General features: G+C 48.3%; 1 protein-coding gene and 1 non-coding gene across 3 annotated transcripts in view; one reads left to right on the plus strand and one right to left on the minus strand.

Annotated features, from left to right (window-relative positions):
* UBE2O (ubiquitin conjugating enzyme E2 O) overlaps window positions 1–6348 on the minus strand; it is a 62661-nt gene extending 56313 nt beyond the window's left edge. For both annotated transcript variants that reach the window (XM_053568691.1, XM_053568690.1), the window contains exon 1: window positions 5875–6348. In XM_053568691.1, the coding sequence (XP_053424666.1) occupies window positions 5875–6297 (423 nt within the window). In that variant the 5' untranslated portion in view covers window positions 6298–6348. The remainder of the gene's footprint in view (window positions 1–5874) is intronic.
* A 2878-nt stretch (window positions 6349–9226) lies between these two features.
* LOC128571488 (small nucleolar RNA U13) lies at window positions 9227–9328 on the plus strand. Its single transcript, XR_008375894.1, has one exon. It is a non-coding gene; the product is annotated as a small nucleolar RNA U13 (small nucleolar RNA).
* The last annotated feature ends 7950 nt before the right edge of the window (window positions 9329–17278 follow it).

The following is a 17278-nucleotide window of genomic DNA, read 5'->3' on the forward strand; positions in this document are numbered from 1 at the left end:
AGCAACTCCCACCCTCACCCAGAAGCAGGCTAACTACCAGGCAGCAAGAAAACTCTGAAAGCTCCTATGAGAATAAGAGCACGGTTTGTGCCCTCCCACCTCCCTAACCCCCATGAAAACCCTCACAGAAAACTACCCCCACTCCAACTGAGGGGACCACCAGGGCAGCTGACACTGGTCACATGCTCAGCTGTGTTGCGATGGCAATTCATGTTACACACAGTAACTGCATCCCTTTTTAAAAGTATTGGCCCTGAAAGGTTCCATTGGATTCCATGAGGCCCAACAGTGGGTAAAATAGTAAAAGAGAGAAAAAGTTCCTCATGATAGGAATAGGAAAATGAAAAAGAGAGAAAAAAGGAGATAGGGAAGGTGCAAACAGCTTTTAACATAAAGCCAAAACACATGGAGAACTCAGTACAGAAACTAAAGAGAGAGGAAACAAGAATCTGGAGGAATCCTTCTTGAACCTCCCATGACTCAGCATTCCCAGCCAGAGGATGACAGCAACAGAAGAGGAGACAGGAGGTCAAGCTGGAGTCCCAACACTGGCCATTCTAAGACAACACAGAAACTTCAGTGGAGTGTCTGTACACTTGCTTTGTTCCAGGCAGTGGAAGTGGGAAATAAATAAAGACATAGTTGGGATGAATCAGATTGTAGAGGGTGCTTTCCATTCAACATTGAGGGGCATTCAAAGGTTCTCTAGAAATGTGTTTTTGACAGTTATTTTGAGAATGACTGAGGGGTCAGGAATGGAAAGTATGGAAAGTGTGGAAAGTAGATGTACACCACCAGTGCAATGGCAGTATCCTCCCATCCGGCTCCCCGCCTCCTGCCCAATGGAACCCCTCCCCCCACGCCAACAGCCTGCACCTTCCTCCCTCCCTGCTTGTAGCTATGTGCTATTACACCAAGACTATCAACTGTTTAAAGATGGGATGATTAATGCAAACCACAGGGTTTGTGATTCGTGCTTGATTACCTACCGTACTCAGGCATAGTAACAATCAATGAATTCTGAACTTAAATATTCTCATGTAAGCACAAAGTACATTTACTTCAATTTGTATTCAGATTCCTCCACCTACTTAGCGTCACGCTGGACAATTTACTTAACTTCTCTCTTGCTCAGTTTCCTCCTCTGGAATATGGGGCTAATAACAGTTCCTAATTCATAGGGTTGTTGTGAGCATTAATTATATGAAACACTTAAGAGTACCTGGCACTGTGTAAACAGTGTACTGTCTTATTATCTTAAAATATGTCTTATTATCTTAAAATACAAAAGGAATACTCCACCATTCTTGTAACTCATAATCTCATTACCTGTCTCTTGGGAATTTCAAAACATGTCTTCTAGATCCTGGAAAGCATAAACACGTACATACGTCCATATATAAATTCCACCACTATCACCACCCTCCTGGAGGTTGGCAGATGTTACTAAATGTACATTACCAAATTTCTTATAAAGTTAGTAACAGAGGTGCGAAGTTCTTGAGTATTTCTACAAGAGGTTAATAACTCAAATCTATAATCCATCTGATCAATCCTTACACCATGATACAAACCCCATGCTGGGTGCCTTTTGCTTCCCAAGGTGCCTCTTTGGTGCAGCACCACTCTGTGACTCACGGAAGTGATCTCCTGAAGGGACGGGGCTGGTTCTGTCTGACAGACATCAGAATGGTGTCTGCTAATAACCAAGTGGCTGTCCTGGGCATGACACAGCTACATGTTTGGTTATTCCATCTGTGCAGGCTCAGTGCAGGGGCTAGACAGACCGACCTTGAATTTCATTGCAGAGGGAGAAAATGAGGCAGTGACTTAACCAAGGTCATTCAGAGTAGGTGCCAGCCAGGAAGAGCTCCCAAGGATTTTGACTTCCAATCACAATAGAAAACATTCACCCCTCATCTGCAGAAAGTGCCCTGGAGTCAGACAGTAACCTGACAGAAGCACCATCAAGGTGCTAAGGCCCAAGAGTTAGAAGGGAGAGAGAATAAAAATCACAGGACAGTTGTTAGCGCCTACAAGCACTGTGATTCCATCTGAATAAACTGCAATTTGTATGAACTTAGTCCTGCATCTTGGTTAACCTTATATTACTTCTTCCTGTTACATCACTGAAAAGAATTGCTCTTAATGGGCCCAGCACCTGAACAAGTGAGACAAATTTCACGTGCTATGATGCTACACTTAAATAGCTTTCACCATGGAAATGCTGGCCTGAGTACGAGCCAAAAATAAACTGAAAAGCCAATTCCTGAGGGACCTGTCATCAGGGATGCTTCACACACATGCACATACATCCCTCACAAAAGCAGTGTGATCACAGACAGCTCTAATTTAGAGCTATTATCTCAAACCTGGCAGGCCCTGAATATTGTGGAATCTTAGAGACAATGCACAAGAGCAGCGCCTGTGGCTCAAGGAGTAGGGCACCAGCCCTATATAGTGGGGGTGGCAGGTTCAAACCCAGCCCTGGCCAAAAACTGCAAAACAAACAAACAAACACACAAACAAACCCCCAAGACAATGCACAAGAGATGGGAAAGAAAAACAAAGCTAAAGCATAAACAGGTCACCTCCAAAAGAAAAGCTGAACTTCAAGTGACAGACGGCAGTCCTGCTCCCTTCCTTGCAGAGGTCATTCCGTCCAACCATGACAGGTGGAGACCAGAAGGACCCACCATGTTTAGGGCTCAAGAAGTGGCATTTGGCTTTATTCCAAAGTTCTACTCAAAGGATGACCAATGATGGGGAAGCATTCCCCTATGAGGATATCTGTGGCCCAACAGGACGAGTTTTAAGTGGATAACTGGGCTATCATGCTGAGGGGTCAGGAACAGGGGGAGGAAGGAGTATATAAGAGGCACTAACTGCTGGCTTCGTTTAAGTCCTTAAGAAGCTTACTTTTGGCTGCTGGAAGCCTCAGAACACAATCATAAATTCCACAGCTTCATGGAAGAGCTTACTTTATGTTGCTAATTTTCATGGAGATGGCAAGGAAAGGGTAGGACTTGATGCTCAGTCTCTTCATCTCTCTTTGTAAATTTGTTCACTAAAAACTTAAAAGACTAATATTAAGGCTTTACTCCCTGCACTCCAACCTAACATGAAAACTACAAAAATACTCCATAGACTAAGAAAACACTCCCCATTAAATGGACACTATTTAAAAAATTCCAATAGGAGATTTAAAAAAATTAGTTTCTCAAGGGACTCTACCTTACAAAATCAAATATTTTGACCTGGTTGTGCCCTCACATTAACTTTTTAAATAAATAAATAAATAAAATAAGTTTCTCAAAACCATCACTACATTATCCTATCAGTATCTAGGTTCTCAGCTCGGCGCCTGTAGCTCAGTAAGGGCGCCGGCCACATACACCGAGGGTGGCGGGTTGGAGCCCGGCCCGGGCCTGCTGAACAACAATGACAACTGTATCCAAAAATAGCCAGGTGCTGTGGTGGGCACCTGTAGTCCCAGCTACTTGGGAGGCTTAAGCCCAAGAGTTTGAGGTTGCTGTGAGCTGTGACGCACTCTACCAAGGGTGACATAGTGAAACTGTCTCAAAAAAAAAAAATAAAATAAAAATCTAGGTTCTCAAATCTAACTAGACTAGTGAGGGAGAGGACCGAACCTAACTGCTCAGAATTGGCCTAATGCTATTTCCTTTACAGCACACTGTCATGTCACTTCAATGGAATTTGAAAGGAGCAGGGGCCAGAAGAAATCACAGTGGTGCAAAATCCCAGGACCCACCCTACTACCCTAGCCAGTGTAGCAAAGCAGGAGACACTCAGCTGACCAGGATTGTCTGTGCCTACAGTTCCTGGTAACAGAGAGCTACCAATCAGGTAAACATCCCCCCATCCCCCAGAACACCAAACCTATTCTCAAATCATAAAAGAACTGGATTCTGCCATCCATAAATGGGTACTACTTTCCATCATTTACTTGGAATTCCTATGCCATATGGCTTTTGCTAAAGCCCAGCAGCTACAGAATTACAATGACAAAGAAAACACCACCATCAGAGCCACCACAGAACATATTTCAACAAATTCAAAGCCAGTCACAAAAGGCCAGCTTCAAAACCTTTCCAGGCTGGTGTCTTAAAGTTGGTCTTTATTTAACTCCAAAATAGGTATCTTAAGTCCAACTTTGTATAATTACATTTGGTGGGGAAGGCAGATGGAACCTAACTGTAAACAAAGTTAACCACCAAAGTCAAGATGGACAGGAACAACAACTGATAAACATGGGCAGCTCCCAGTAGTCAGCTGGGTCTGCCCCAAGTCCCATGGCAAGAGGCCACGACACAGGATGTCCAATGAGCTGCATTCTGAAAGTCACAAACCTCTAGAAAAGATGGGAGGTGAAAACATTTAAAAACTCAACAACACCAGCAACCTTTTGATGTCACACAGTAAATAGAGCAATACCATTTTTTCCTGACACAATATTGGTGATGATTTTAAATAATCATTTCTCTGTTAAAAGTAATATTTTCCAAATATTTTTGCAAATGAACTTATAATTCTCTTTCCAAGTCAGAGAGCAGTTGTTTGATCTATGTTTCTCTGAGGGAAAGGGGTGGGTCCTATCTGAGGCTGTCTGTGGGTGCATGTGCTTTAGCGAGAAAAAGACCCTGCTGGTATTGGCAGTCACTTCTGCCACTCGGAAGTGGATCACAGGCTCTTCTTCTCAGGAGTGGGTCCTTTTTCCTGCCCAGGCTGTCATCACAGACCCCTCTATGGTATGGCACAAAGCCTATTCCTCTGTTGCCTTTGTTCCCTGTGTGGGAAACCCAGATTAACTTCTAAAGTGCACTCCCCTGAAATCAGACCTCTCAGCCTCCCAGGGACCTAAAACAGTGCAGGCCTGATTCCTGCTTAGAAATGTTTTCTTGAAAGGGAGGAAAAAGAGGAGAGGAAGAAGGGGTGTAAGATACAGAGATGTGCGTGTGAATCACTGATAGGAACTCACACTCAGGAAAACAAATCACCAAACCAACCCTGGTTCAAGGTTTCAGGTTTATGATGGTAAACCTCTTTGTTCTGCCAAACTGCTACAATCACCAGCATCACTTCAAAACAAGTCAAGAAAAACCCTTCAGGTTTCCAACTTGCTGACTCTATCCATAGTTCTTTTTATCAAGAAGTCCAAATGCACTTAAGGGTCATCAATCCCAACGGCAGGCTGTCAGAATCTACCCCAGTACTATCAATATCATGGCTCTGATTGTCAATGATTTTACTCACAAAGTTCCCCACAGCAATTAAAATGAGGCAGCAAGGTAAAACAAAAAAACACTGAGTTGCTTCACCACATGCATTCACTAACCTAGTGAACTTATTGGGGTTTTACATGGGCTAGTATTTTCACCTCTATCTTTGTTTTGGAATGCCCACAACCCCTCCCTGCACGAACCGGCCTTGGCCTTCCGTTCTGGATGCACAATGCAGCACCCAGCTCTTGGGGGTCAGCACAACGCCGCACTGGTGTAATACCCAACGCTCCTCAAAGCCTGAGGAGGTCCCTACGGGAGTCGGTTCACGTCTTTACTCTTGAGGCCAACACCACAGCATAGCATGGCTTGGAAGTCCCCACAAGTCGGGACCCCCAGAGCCAGGTCCTGGGCCAGCAGTGCCCGGCTGCGCCCAGGGCTGGTGCAATGACTTTGCACGGAGCATACCCTCTGCTGAAGCTGTCCTCCCACCTCGGCCACTGCAGTGGCTCCGCTTCAGGCAGTACCCGGTACACTGCCCCTCCCCGGCCAAGGGCTCTGGTCGCCGACCCCCTCCTCCCTCACAAGGCAGCCGGGGCCCCCCAGGGCCTGCCCGGTCCCACGCCCGCCTCACCTTGGTCTCCTTCACATGCTGCTTGACGCCCTCCGGGTACCACTGGACGCGCACGTAGCCGCGGCGCAGAGGGCTGGCCCGGCCCTCCTCGTGGCCCGCGCCCCCGGCCTCGGAGCAGCCCGAGCTGCCGCGGCCCTCCTCCTCGCCCTCCGAGTCCGAGTCCTCGCCGTGGATGAGGCGCACCAGCCCGAAGTGCACCGAACCGCGGTAACGGCCGGACACCAGGTCGTGTGAGAAAAGGAGGCGCTGAGAGCCGGCTTCGGGGCCGGAATCCGAGGACGGCCCGGAGGACAACTCCGGGGCGGGCGCTGGCGCCGGGGCCGAGACGGGGGATGTGGCTGGGGCAGAGACCGCCTCCGGAGTTGGGGCCGGGGCCTGGGCGGGAGAGAGAGCTGAGGGAACCGGGGCTGCGGGATCCGCCATAACTGCTCTGCGCGAGTCTCGGGCGGCTGCGGCGGCGGCGGCGGCGGACGAGGCGCGGGGAGGTGGGGCCAGAGGGCGCTGGGGGCGGGGCCACAGCGCGCTGACGTGTCTCTACGTGCCGCCGTCGTCAGGGAACCGGGATGCAGTTGCTAGGAGCCGCCGCCTCGTCCCTAGGGGACGCTGAAGATGCTGCGGGGGTGGGTGGGAGGAAGGATGGACTCTACGAGGGCGGGGCTAGGCCGGAGGGGGATAAAACTGAAGGGCGCGGGAAGGGGCGGGGACCCAGGAGGAGGAAGTGTAGTGGCCACCGAGGAAAAGGGGAGTGGCCAAAGTGGGGAGGAGGTGTCGAGAGGCTGTCAACAACTTTTAATGATCTCACCTGGCGTCCCAGCTTGGTCCTAGCACTGTGAGGGTTATAGAAAGAGAAAGATGCTATCCCTGCCCTCTATGTGTTTGCAGTCTAATTGAGGAGACAAAATAAGTATACATTAAATAGCTAAAAAGCAACTCCAAGGCAGCTTGTAAGCAAGGCTATAACAAATACGTATGGTTGGCCGGGCACAATGGCTCACACCTGTAAATCCTAGCACTCTCGGAGGCCGAGGCGGGTGGATTGCTTGAGCTCACAGGTTCCAGACCAGCCTGAGCCAGAGCAAAACCCCTGTCTCTTAAAAAAATAAATAAATAACTGGGCATTGTGGCAGACGCCTGTAGTTCAAGCTACTTGGGAGGCTGAGGCAAGAGAATCACTTGACCCCAGGAGTTTGAGGTTGCGCTGAGCTATGACTCCACAGCACTCTACCGAGGGCGACAAAGTAAGACTCTGTCTCAAATAACAAACAAACAAACAAAAAATACGTATGGAGTGTATATAAGTGGATTGTAGTAAGAGGTGCCAACCAAAACTTGGAAGGTCATGACCCTTAGGGATTGGTTCAGGGACTGGTGAAGGAGGCCCAGAGGAAGGTAAGCCAGAAAAGCAAATATAAGTGGCCCCAATGGTTTGGCTTTAAATTAACTTAGATGAGTTCAACGCTCTGTGAGGACAATTATGTATGGCAAGAGGTTGCATAGCAAGGTAGTTAAGAGTGAGAGCCATAGATCCCAATTTTGAACACTGCCACTTACTAATATACAACGGTAAGCAAACTGGTTAACTTATTTTCACTTTAATTTTCTCATTTATAAAATAGGGGTGATAATAGCAAAACCTGTATCATTGGGCATCCGGGAGGATTAAATGTAGTAGGAAAGGACCTAGCATATAGCTCCCTCAATAAAGCTTAACCATTGTAATATTTCAGAACTCTCTGCCTAAACTAAACTCCAGACCAGCACAACTGTTATAGTCTGCTCTATATTGCCTTTTAAAAAACATTTTAAAAAGTAATTCTGGGTGGCACCTGTGGCTCAGTGTGTAGGGCGCCGGCCCCATAACCGAGCGTGGTGGGTTCAAACCCGGCCCCAGCTAAACTGCAACAAAAAAATAGCTGGGCGTTTTGGTGGGCACCTGTAGTCCCAGCTACTCGGGAGGCTGAGGCAAGAGAATCGCCTAAGCTCAGGAGTTGGAGGTTGCTGTGAGCTGTGTGACGGCATGGCACTCTACTGAGGGCAATAAAGTGAGACTCTGTCTCTACAAAAGAAATAAAATTCTAATTTTTTTTTAAGATATGGGGTTTCCCTATGTTGGTCAGGCTGATCTTGAACTTCTGGCCTCAAGCAATCCTCCCTCCTCAGCTTCCCAAGTAACTAGGAACACAGACTTATACCACTATATCCAGCTAAGTAATTCTAATTTAATGTGTCACCATGTAAGTTCCAAAAGAGCTAGATAGATTCCCACAGAATAGATTTATAATGGCTGTTAAAGAGAAATTAAGAATATTCAGGATCTGGCCCTAACTCTTCTCAGTCAAAATAATTTTTTCCACATTTTTCTAAAACACCATCAATGACAGATTAGTAAAATGGTTTGATATTACAGTATTTAGGCTCTTCAAAAAAGGCAGAATCCCAGCTCCCTGGTTTGATTATAGGCTGCTGAAGATATAGAACTACAGTCATGGAAAAGTTCAAAGAATTTAGATGTCCTAAGCCAAGTACCAACAGGGTATTGGGCTTAGGGTAGTTGTCAATGGACCCAATCTTGGAAAATTTATGTACTTAAGATATAGAGAAAACTAGGGCTAAATGAGCTGGAGGGGTGTTTGAATATACTTTCAGGGCAAAGCTGGGTTTTCAAATCAAGACCTTCCCATCCCAGATCACAGTGCAGATTGGCCATGTGGAATCACTGCTATAAGGACACAGGTCCCCACTCCATCCTCTGTAAAAACCTAGGAGATTTAACAGCAATAACGTAGTAGCTTCTGCTCTATCTCCCATGCTCCTTTGGCTCCGTCTCCTTGACCCCTGATAACCTAACAATTATTAAGCACGTATTATTGATTGGGCATTGTGCCAAGCACTTTCACACACTTTATCTTGTTTGTTATCACAATCTTGGACATAGGCATTGTTAATTCTATTCTTCATTTTACCAGTGAAACCAGGGAAACGGGGCCCAAGGAATTTGGTGCCCAAGGTCACAGTAACAGTGGAGTCTCCCAAATCCATGTGCGGGGCTTTCTAGTCACATTGTTTCTCCAGGCTTCCCTTTGAGAAGCTCTTAATTACAGAGGTGAGTCCATTGGTCCCCCTGAGGGGGTAGGACATGGGAGGCAGGGGTGAGCAAGTAGGTTGAAGGGGCAGGGCAATGAAGGTCTGTGTTCGATGTCCCTGATTCAAATGCAGCTGGGCATAGTGGTGCATGCCCATAGTCCAGCCACTTGGGAATCTGAGGCAGGAGGTCACTTGACACCAAGAGTTCAAGACCAGCGTGGGTAACATAGAGAGTCCCTGGCTCTAAAATAAAAACATGCAAAGGATGATCCTTTTATAGTTCATAAGCATGATGATTGGGTTTTCACACTGATGTGAGATGCGCTTCCCTCAAACCTTGTTATGACATGGGCACATTACCCATCTGATGTGAAAATAAATAAATAAAAGCTGGTTTGCATTCTTCTCCAGCTTGTACCTGTGTTTATTGTTTTAATATTTTAAAAAATGTCCTTTCCTCTCTAATCATTGAGTAAAATTGGCACTCCAGGAAGTTATGCTGTGTTTATTCTGTGGCTTCTTGTAATAACGGCTAATAATAGCTCCCATTTATTGAGCTGTAACTGCATGCCAGGTACTATACTAAGTGCTTTACATAGATTATCCGGAACCTGCTGGGGCATAGGTAAGAGTCTTTGATTTCAGATGCTGACTCCCTCCTCACTAGACAAGGATCATGCCATGTTTTTATAACCCTGGTGCACAGTACAGTGCCTGACATAGCACTGGAGCTATATCAAATGTCATATTGGTGGGTGCCAAATGTCTGTACCTCCATTTGGTCAGTTTCCTACCCCCTTTCCCCCACGTACAATGAGTTGGAGAAGGTAGGAGGAGACCAGCACCATTTGCCCCTCTCCTGCCTGTGTTATCTCTGAACCCTTTCAATTGCCCCCAGTTTGAGCTGTATCTAAGCTGTTTTAATGATAGAGGCTCAGAAAATTCCTCCCCACCTCATGGTGTCTTTCAATGACTTCACCTAGATCCAACATGCTCCAGACAAGGTTTGAGACTGGACTCCTCCCAGATCCTGAGCCCCCAGGGACAGTCTCTGTACCCCAGGCTGGCTAGTGGGATAAGTGTGGATGGAAGCAGCTGCTTAGTTGTTATTTTCACAGTTGTTGCGATCTATGGTGGAGGAAAAAAACCTCCATTCCCTAATGAATAAACCTCTTCTTGTGGTTCCAACACCCAGCCCTTCATGGGGAATAGAGCTGCTTTTCTAGGGAGAATCTCACTTATTTTCAAAGATGCCTACCAGAAACTGACCTGGTCCATCACTCCGCTTGCTAAGGGTGTGTGTGTGTGTGTGTGTGTGTATATGTGTAAGAGACTGCAGAGCCAGTAGCAAAGTGAACTGATCTCCAGGAAGCAGGCCCTGTCCTGCTCCTATCTTAACCAGCCACTGGGGCACCTCTCCAGATCCACAAAGTGTGCTGGGCCCCACACTGCCACCTGGAGAACCCCAGCCTGCTTGGCCTCTCCATGCCTCCCTGTGTGAGCAAATTCAGTCTGGCCCAGAGAGCTCCTTTGACCCTGGAGCCAGTGTTCCCTGGGCTTTAGAGACAGGAGGTGGGAGGTGAGAGGCCTGGGGAGACCTCCTATAGCCACATGTGGCTAGCTGAAGAAAGACTTCTGCCTGAGGCTCCAGCTATAGGTCAGTCCGGGTCAGGACCAGACTGGCAGCCAGCCCTTGGCCATTCTTACTCCCACTCTGAGGATAGTTGCAATCCCCTGGGCGAAACAGTGCCAGAAACAAGAGTGGAAAGGCGGTGCAGTGAACGAGAGCCCAGGACCATCAGGCTCATACTGATTCCCTCCTTCCTGACGGTGCACAGGAGGGCACAGAGTCCACTGGGCCAGCTTGGAGAGCAATAGGGCTGCTCCCGTTCAACCATATGCCACCTTGTTCACTGCCAATTCCCCCGGCCCTAGGCCAGGCCCTCTCCTCAGTACTGATCCATGGGTGCTTCCTGGATGTGGCCAGCCACAGGCACAAAGTAGACACATCATCTTTTCCCTAAGTGGTTTCTTCTAAATCCTCATCCTGGTTGATGGCAGTGTCACCTGCCTGGGTAGAGGGTTGGCCACCAGAGGGCAGCCCCCACCCTTGAGCTCCACATGCAATTGAAGCCCAGGTTTACCGCCTTTGCACAGCCTTCATGTCCAGACCTGCTCTCTGGGGAGATGGGCAGGTGGGAGGGAGAGGGGCTGAGGGTAAGGTTCTGGAGTCAGATAGACCTGGGTTTGAAACCTGTGCTGCTGCTGATCACTCAGTAATCTGTTTTGTTTGTTTGTCTGGTTTTTTATGCAGTTTCTGGCCAGGGCTGGGTTTGAACCCACCACCTCCGGCATATGGGGCCGGCGCCCTACTCCTTTGAGCCACAGGCACTGCCCCTGTTTGTTTTTTTGAGACAGAGTCTCTCTGTGTGGCCCTGGATAGAGTGCTCTGGCATCACAGCTCACAGCAAGCTCAAACTCCTGGGCTCAAGTGATCCTCCTGCCTCAGCCTTTCGAGTAGCTGGAATACAGGCTCTCAACACAACGCCTGGCTAGTTTTTCTACCTTTAATAAAGCCAGGGTCTCACTTTTGCTCAGGAGGGTCTCAAAATCCTGAGCTCAAGCAATTCACCTGCCTCTGTTTCCCAGCGTGCTAGGATTACAAGCATGAGCCACCACACCTGGCCATCTGTAACCTGTTTTTACCTGAAGAATTTTCATCATACAAGCCCCAGCTTGGGCCTCCTTGTCTATGAAGTCTTCCAAGCTCCCCAGGCCCCAACTTGTTCTGCCTCTGACCTGTGTGTGGTTGTGTTTATTACCCTCTATCACAGCATTTGCTCACATGTCTGTCTCTCCTTCAGGACCATGGATGGACACCTTGAAGACGGGGACTGTGCCTTCTTCATCTTTGTGTCCCAAAATCTAGCACGAATCTGACATGTGGGGGTACTCAAAAGATTTTTGTTGAATGATGGAACTAAATAAGCCAACCTAGATGCCAGTCAACAGCACCGAGATGCCTCTGTCTTTATTCCATCCTCGGCTCTCCATTTTTTCCTAGGTATGGAGACTCCTGGGCTCAAGCAATCCTCCCTTTGCAGCCTTCCTAGTAGCTGGGATTATAGGCACATGACTCTGCACCCTGACATTACTGGCTTTTTAAAAATGTGACTACTAGTACATTTAAAATCACATACGGGGCTCACATGATCTTACTATTGGGCAGCTCAGCTCCACGTACCAGGAAGCTGCAGGTCCCTTCTTCCTCTAGGAGGTGGCAATTCCTCCCTACCTTTAATGCCTCCATTCCAGAAGGGTCTAGAAGTTTCCTGAGGAAACTCCCTGTCTAATATGGCAGATATTGAACCCCAGACAGAGGTGGGGCCCCACTTAGTCCTAAGTGCTATCCTCCTTAACAGAAGATTCAGTATCTGACAGGCTCCTACACTGTGGGTCACACAATGCCACACCTTTCTGCTTTCCAGGGGTCTGTAAGCATAGATGCTGTGGTGCACATCCCAGATCCCACCTCTCTAAGGATTGCCCCTGGCTGAAAGAAGATGCTGTTTCCAATGGCTGTCCATAAGTGGTGACAAAGCCTGGCCCTCTTGCCTCCATTTAGGACATCTGTGAAGAGCTATCCAGCCTCAGAGCTCCTCCTGGGATCACTGGAGGCTCTGTTAGAGCTAACCTCCTTGCCATAGGTGAGCCTTCTCCTCTGTCCACTTCTGTTTACTCTGTCTCCTCTCAGTAAACTCCTTCCTTCAAATCTCAAGAGTCTTTAGGTCTATTTCCTGGAGAATCTGACCCACACAGTAGTGGATGCCAGGTGCTGGCCTAGCAAACCGACTCCAAGTGGGATTTTGGAGCTGGATCACCACCTGCTAACGAGGACTCCATCACTAGTGGTTGGCACAATGTGGGTGCAGCTGTGCAAATTTCACCAGGGCTGAATGGAGACAGGACACTAGTGAATGGGAATGCAGGATAGATACAAAATACCAGGTGCTTGAGAGAACTGGGGACAAGGACTATGGAGTCAGATGGCTGTGGCTGACAGCACTTGTGCCTTGGAGAAAGACAGTAAAAAGATATTAAAAGCCAGAGGATCTTCCTGGTAGGATCCAAGAAACTCACCTCCTGAAGTTCAGAGACAGAGAGAGGCTGAGGATTAGATCCCAGACTAAATAAGGTTGGCCGCGGCCCAGAGTGGATTGAATTCTCAACCTTAATGAGTTAGCTGTACCAAGGCAGTATAGAGGTTAGTGTCCTTTCCTTGCTAGGGGACATGACTCCTCCTTAGAAGATTTGTGCCATGCCCTCCTCCAGCCTGGAGCGTCAACTGCAGCTCCCCTCCTTGCACTGGACTGGTAACTTGGGCTAACCCACAAGCTGACCTGCTGGTGAAATGCCGGGCAGGCTGAGAGGCAGGAGGCTCTGCCCTGAAGGAGCCTCGGTCTGAGCCAATGCTGGGTCAAGGGCGTCAGAACATAAAGTTGGATAAGGAGAGTGTGCTACTGTGGGAGCATTTCCCCACATTACAGGATGCAACACCCCAGCAAGGACCCCAAAGATTGGTGCAAAAGCATTGCTAGGGCAGCTCTCGGAAGCATAAAGAAAGGGTCCCACAGCACTCACCCCAACAGCAGGCCAGCTGGTGACTCCCAGCTTTGCTCTTCTCCAGCAATTGTCCCCAGCTGAAGGAAGCTGCCTCACCCAAGGTCATTACAGGACAAGAAGGCTGGCAAGGGAGCCTAGCAACTCAGGAGCCTGGCATGAGGAGGGTCGATCCTGAGTTACAACCGCATTATCGTGTCTGACTTCTGCTCCCCAGCAGGGGTCGTTCCTGAAAGTTCTCCCCAACAAACTCCTGCACCCAGTTCTCCATCTCAGTCCTGTTCCCCAGGAAGCCTGCCGCGTGACAGGGCTGAGGCTGGACAGGTAGGCAAGGTGAGGTGACATGTGCTCAGTGCCAGGTATGTGGGCAGCTAAGTGCAGGGAAGGAGTTGAGAGAAAGAAACCACTATCTAAGCTACCAAAACGTGAAACTGCCGGCACAAAAGCCCAAAGAGAGGGCTGTCTTCCTTGCCTGTCAAGCCTTTCAACTGCTCTGTATGGAAAACTGGGGTCCCAGAAGTATTATCATGGTGTCTCTCACAGGGGCCCACCTCTTGGTCTCCCCACAGGGGATGAAGCTGAGACACAGAGTGGAGGTGAGCAGGTGTGGCTCCCTGCAGGAAGCTCCCAGAGGGGCTGGGACCAGAGCTCCCCTCACCAGGTCCGGGGCATGCTGACTGCCCCATTACAACAGGCTCCGAGATATCCGCTGCAGCAGGGTGGTACCCGGGGATCAGGGTGCGGGGAGTCTTCTCCACACCCTGGCCATGTCAGTGGGTCAGAGTGCCTTTACCCAGTGGCCTCTGCCTGCCACCTCTACATGGTCACCTTTAAGGCCATTCTCTGCACTTGGCCTCCCTCCCCTGTTTCTCCTCTCTGGGAGGACTCTTAAAGGTCATCAGGGCCTCCTTGTGAGCAGAATTGGAGATCTTTTCTCCATTCTTGGTGGCATTTGATGCTACTGCTCACCCTATCCCTTTGGATTCTGGGATATATCTTGCCCCTCCCCATCTCATAACCTCACTCTCTTCCTTCTTTCCATAGTGGACATCCCCAAAGCTTGGCCGTCAGCCTTCCTGTGGTGACACACAGCCTGTCAGAATGTTCTTTTGCTCCCAGGACATCAGTTTTCTGCTCAGTTATGAGGACAGTCAAATCTGTAGTCATCGTCCTCACCACTTCAGATTATTAGTAGGATGGGGGCTTGGCTGGGGCAGGTGGGGTATTCTCTGTGTGCCCTGGACAACCTGGCTTCAAACTGACATAGAATGTTCTGGGGCTCTAAAGCAGAAGCCCAGTCATAGACCATGATCTTCATGGGACCCAAGAGCCATCTGGGAAAAAACTGAGCCCCAGTTTTTTGTGGCTGGTATTCAATGTATACAAACACGTCTGGCAGACCAAAGGTGGCCAGGCTGTGTGGAGGGACAGAGGGACCCTTGAGGGGCCATATTATGAGTGGAGCCCAGCAGAGGACAGACTGGCAGAGAGGAGGAGCAAGGGTTATAGGACCCTCCAAGCAAGCTGCTGAGTAAAAGCCTGGGACAAAAAGAGCGAAACTATCAGTGACAGTCTAAAAAGAGGCACCCTAAGATGATCTGGGGACATGGGTTACCCTGGCTTGTCCTGGGTCTGCAGGTGGAGTGCTAGCAACGCCCCTGGTGACTGACTCTCTGATGGATCTTGGATTGGGGATGATGTGTCCTGTGCTCCCCAAGTTCCATGATCTTCACTGCTCAGTCATTCTAAACTTTAATGAACACCTAACGTGACTAGCGAAAGCAGGTACAGACAGGAAGAAGATGCTGCCTGCACATTTCCTAGGGTTGCCATAATAAATGATCACAAACTTAGTGACTTAAAACAATAGAAATGTATTCTCTAGTGGTTCAGGAAGCCGTAAGTCAGAAATCAGGGCTTTGACGGGCACAATTCCCTCTGCAGGAAGAGAAGAGGAAGAAGGAGAGGAGGGGAGGAGGCTCTGTGGGGAGCCCTTTCTGCCTCTCCCAGCTCCTGGCGGCTGCAGCCATCCTTGATGCTCCTTGGCCTGTGGCTGCATCACTCCAGTCTCTGCTTCACCTTCACGTGGACTTTGCCCTGTGTCTGTCTCAAATCTCCCTGGGCCTTCATCTTATGAAAGGACCAGTTGTTGCATTTAGGGCCTGCCCTAAACTCCAGCACAATCTCATCTCAAGATGCTTCATTATATCTGCAAAGACTCTAATTCCAAACAAGGTCACATTCCACCGTTCCAGGTGGACTTTGGGAGATGGAGCATATTTCCTTACTCACCACACCATCCCTTCTCTCAGAGAATTTATGTTTCTATAATAATAATTTAAAATTCTACAAAGTATTATAGGGACCAAGATATCTGTCCCTATTGCATTCAGAGGCAATGCAGGTGGCCTGGGGATTACAGAGGAAGACTAGTCAGTTTCACTGACTAGATCAGGACAACTTCACAGTAAAACAGACCTTTTTGCTGAGGAGTGTTGACAGGCAGACAAGGGGATGAGAGCAATGGAGACAAAGAGAGGAACGATGAGAGAACTTGGTGCCTTGACATATCTGGAGTTTGGGTGAATGTATGTGGAAAGGGGAGGGTGAATGTCCAGGGTAGCATGAGGTGACAATGGAGAGGGAAGGGCCAGGTCAGAAATGGACTTGTACATGTTGCAAGAACTTGATTGACTGAATATTGCGAGGGTCTTTCTCTGTTTTCCAGGCTAGAGCACAGTGGCCTGATCACAGCTAGCTGTAACCTCAGTTTTCCAGGACTTTTGACATAACAACGTGAGTGGAAGAGGAGTGTGGACAGCTGGATGTGTGACTCCGAGGTGTAGGGGAGGGTGTTAGCATATAGAAGAGTGAAGTGAAGCAAGGCTTGTTCATTGCTGATGGGACTGGAAAATGGCACATCCCCAGAAAAGATGAGTTGGCAATTCCTAGGTAAAATACAAATGCCTTTGCCTGTTGACCCAGCAATTCTCTTGGGAATTTACCCCTTCTGGACACATGTAAACGGGTTTTAAATGTTGTAGAAATATGATTATCCCTTTTTTTTTTTTTTTTTTGTGGAGACAGAGTCTCACTTTATGGCCCTCAGTAGAGTGCCGTGGCATCACACAGCTCACAGCAACCTCCAACTCCTGGGCTTAAGCGATTCTCTTGCCTCAGCCTCCCCAGTAGCTGGGACTACAGGCGCCTGCCACAACGCCCGGCTATTTTTTGGTTGCAGTTTGGCCGGGGCCGGGTTTGAACCCGCCACCCTCGGTATATGGGGCCGGCGCCCTACTGACTGAGCCACAGGCGCCGCCCGATTATCCCTTTTTGAAATAGCAAAAGATTAGAAACAGTCCAGGGGTCAGGATGGAGGGTCTAGTTAATGGAATATTTTATGCTGTTATAAAAGACGAAACAAATGAACAAAACCAAGGAAGCTCTCTACATGCCGATCTGCTGTGATCTCCAGAATGTATTGTTAGATCTTAAAAATAAAAAGAAAGGTATGAAAGTGTATATATAATATGCTCTCTTTTATATAAGAAAGTGCAGAAAATAGGGGAATAGGAAGGAAGTAACGCTTTTCCAGGAATACACTGATTTTTGAACCATATGAATCTATTACCCCTTCCAAATAAATAAAAAAAAAAAAAATCTTTTTTGAGACAGAGTTTCACTATGTCGCTCTCGGTAG

This window comes from Nycticebus coucang, chromosome 18 (genome assembly GCF_027406575.1).
Source record: "Nycticebus coucang isolate mNycCou1 chromosome 18, mNycCou1.pri, whole genome shotgun sequence".
Taxonomy (NCBI): domain Eukaryota; kingdom Metazoa; phylum Chordata; class Mammalia; order Primates; family Lorisidae; genus Nycticebus; species Nycticebus coucang.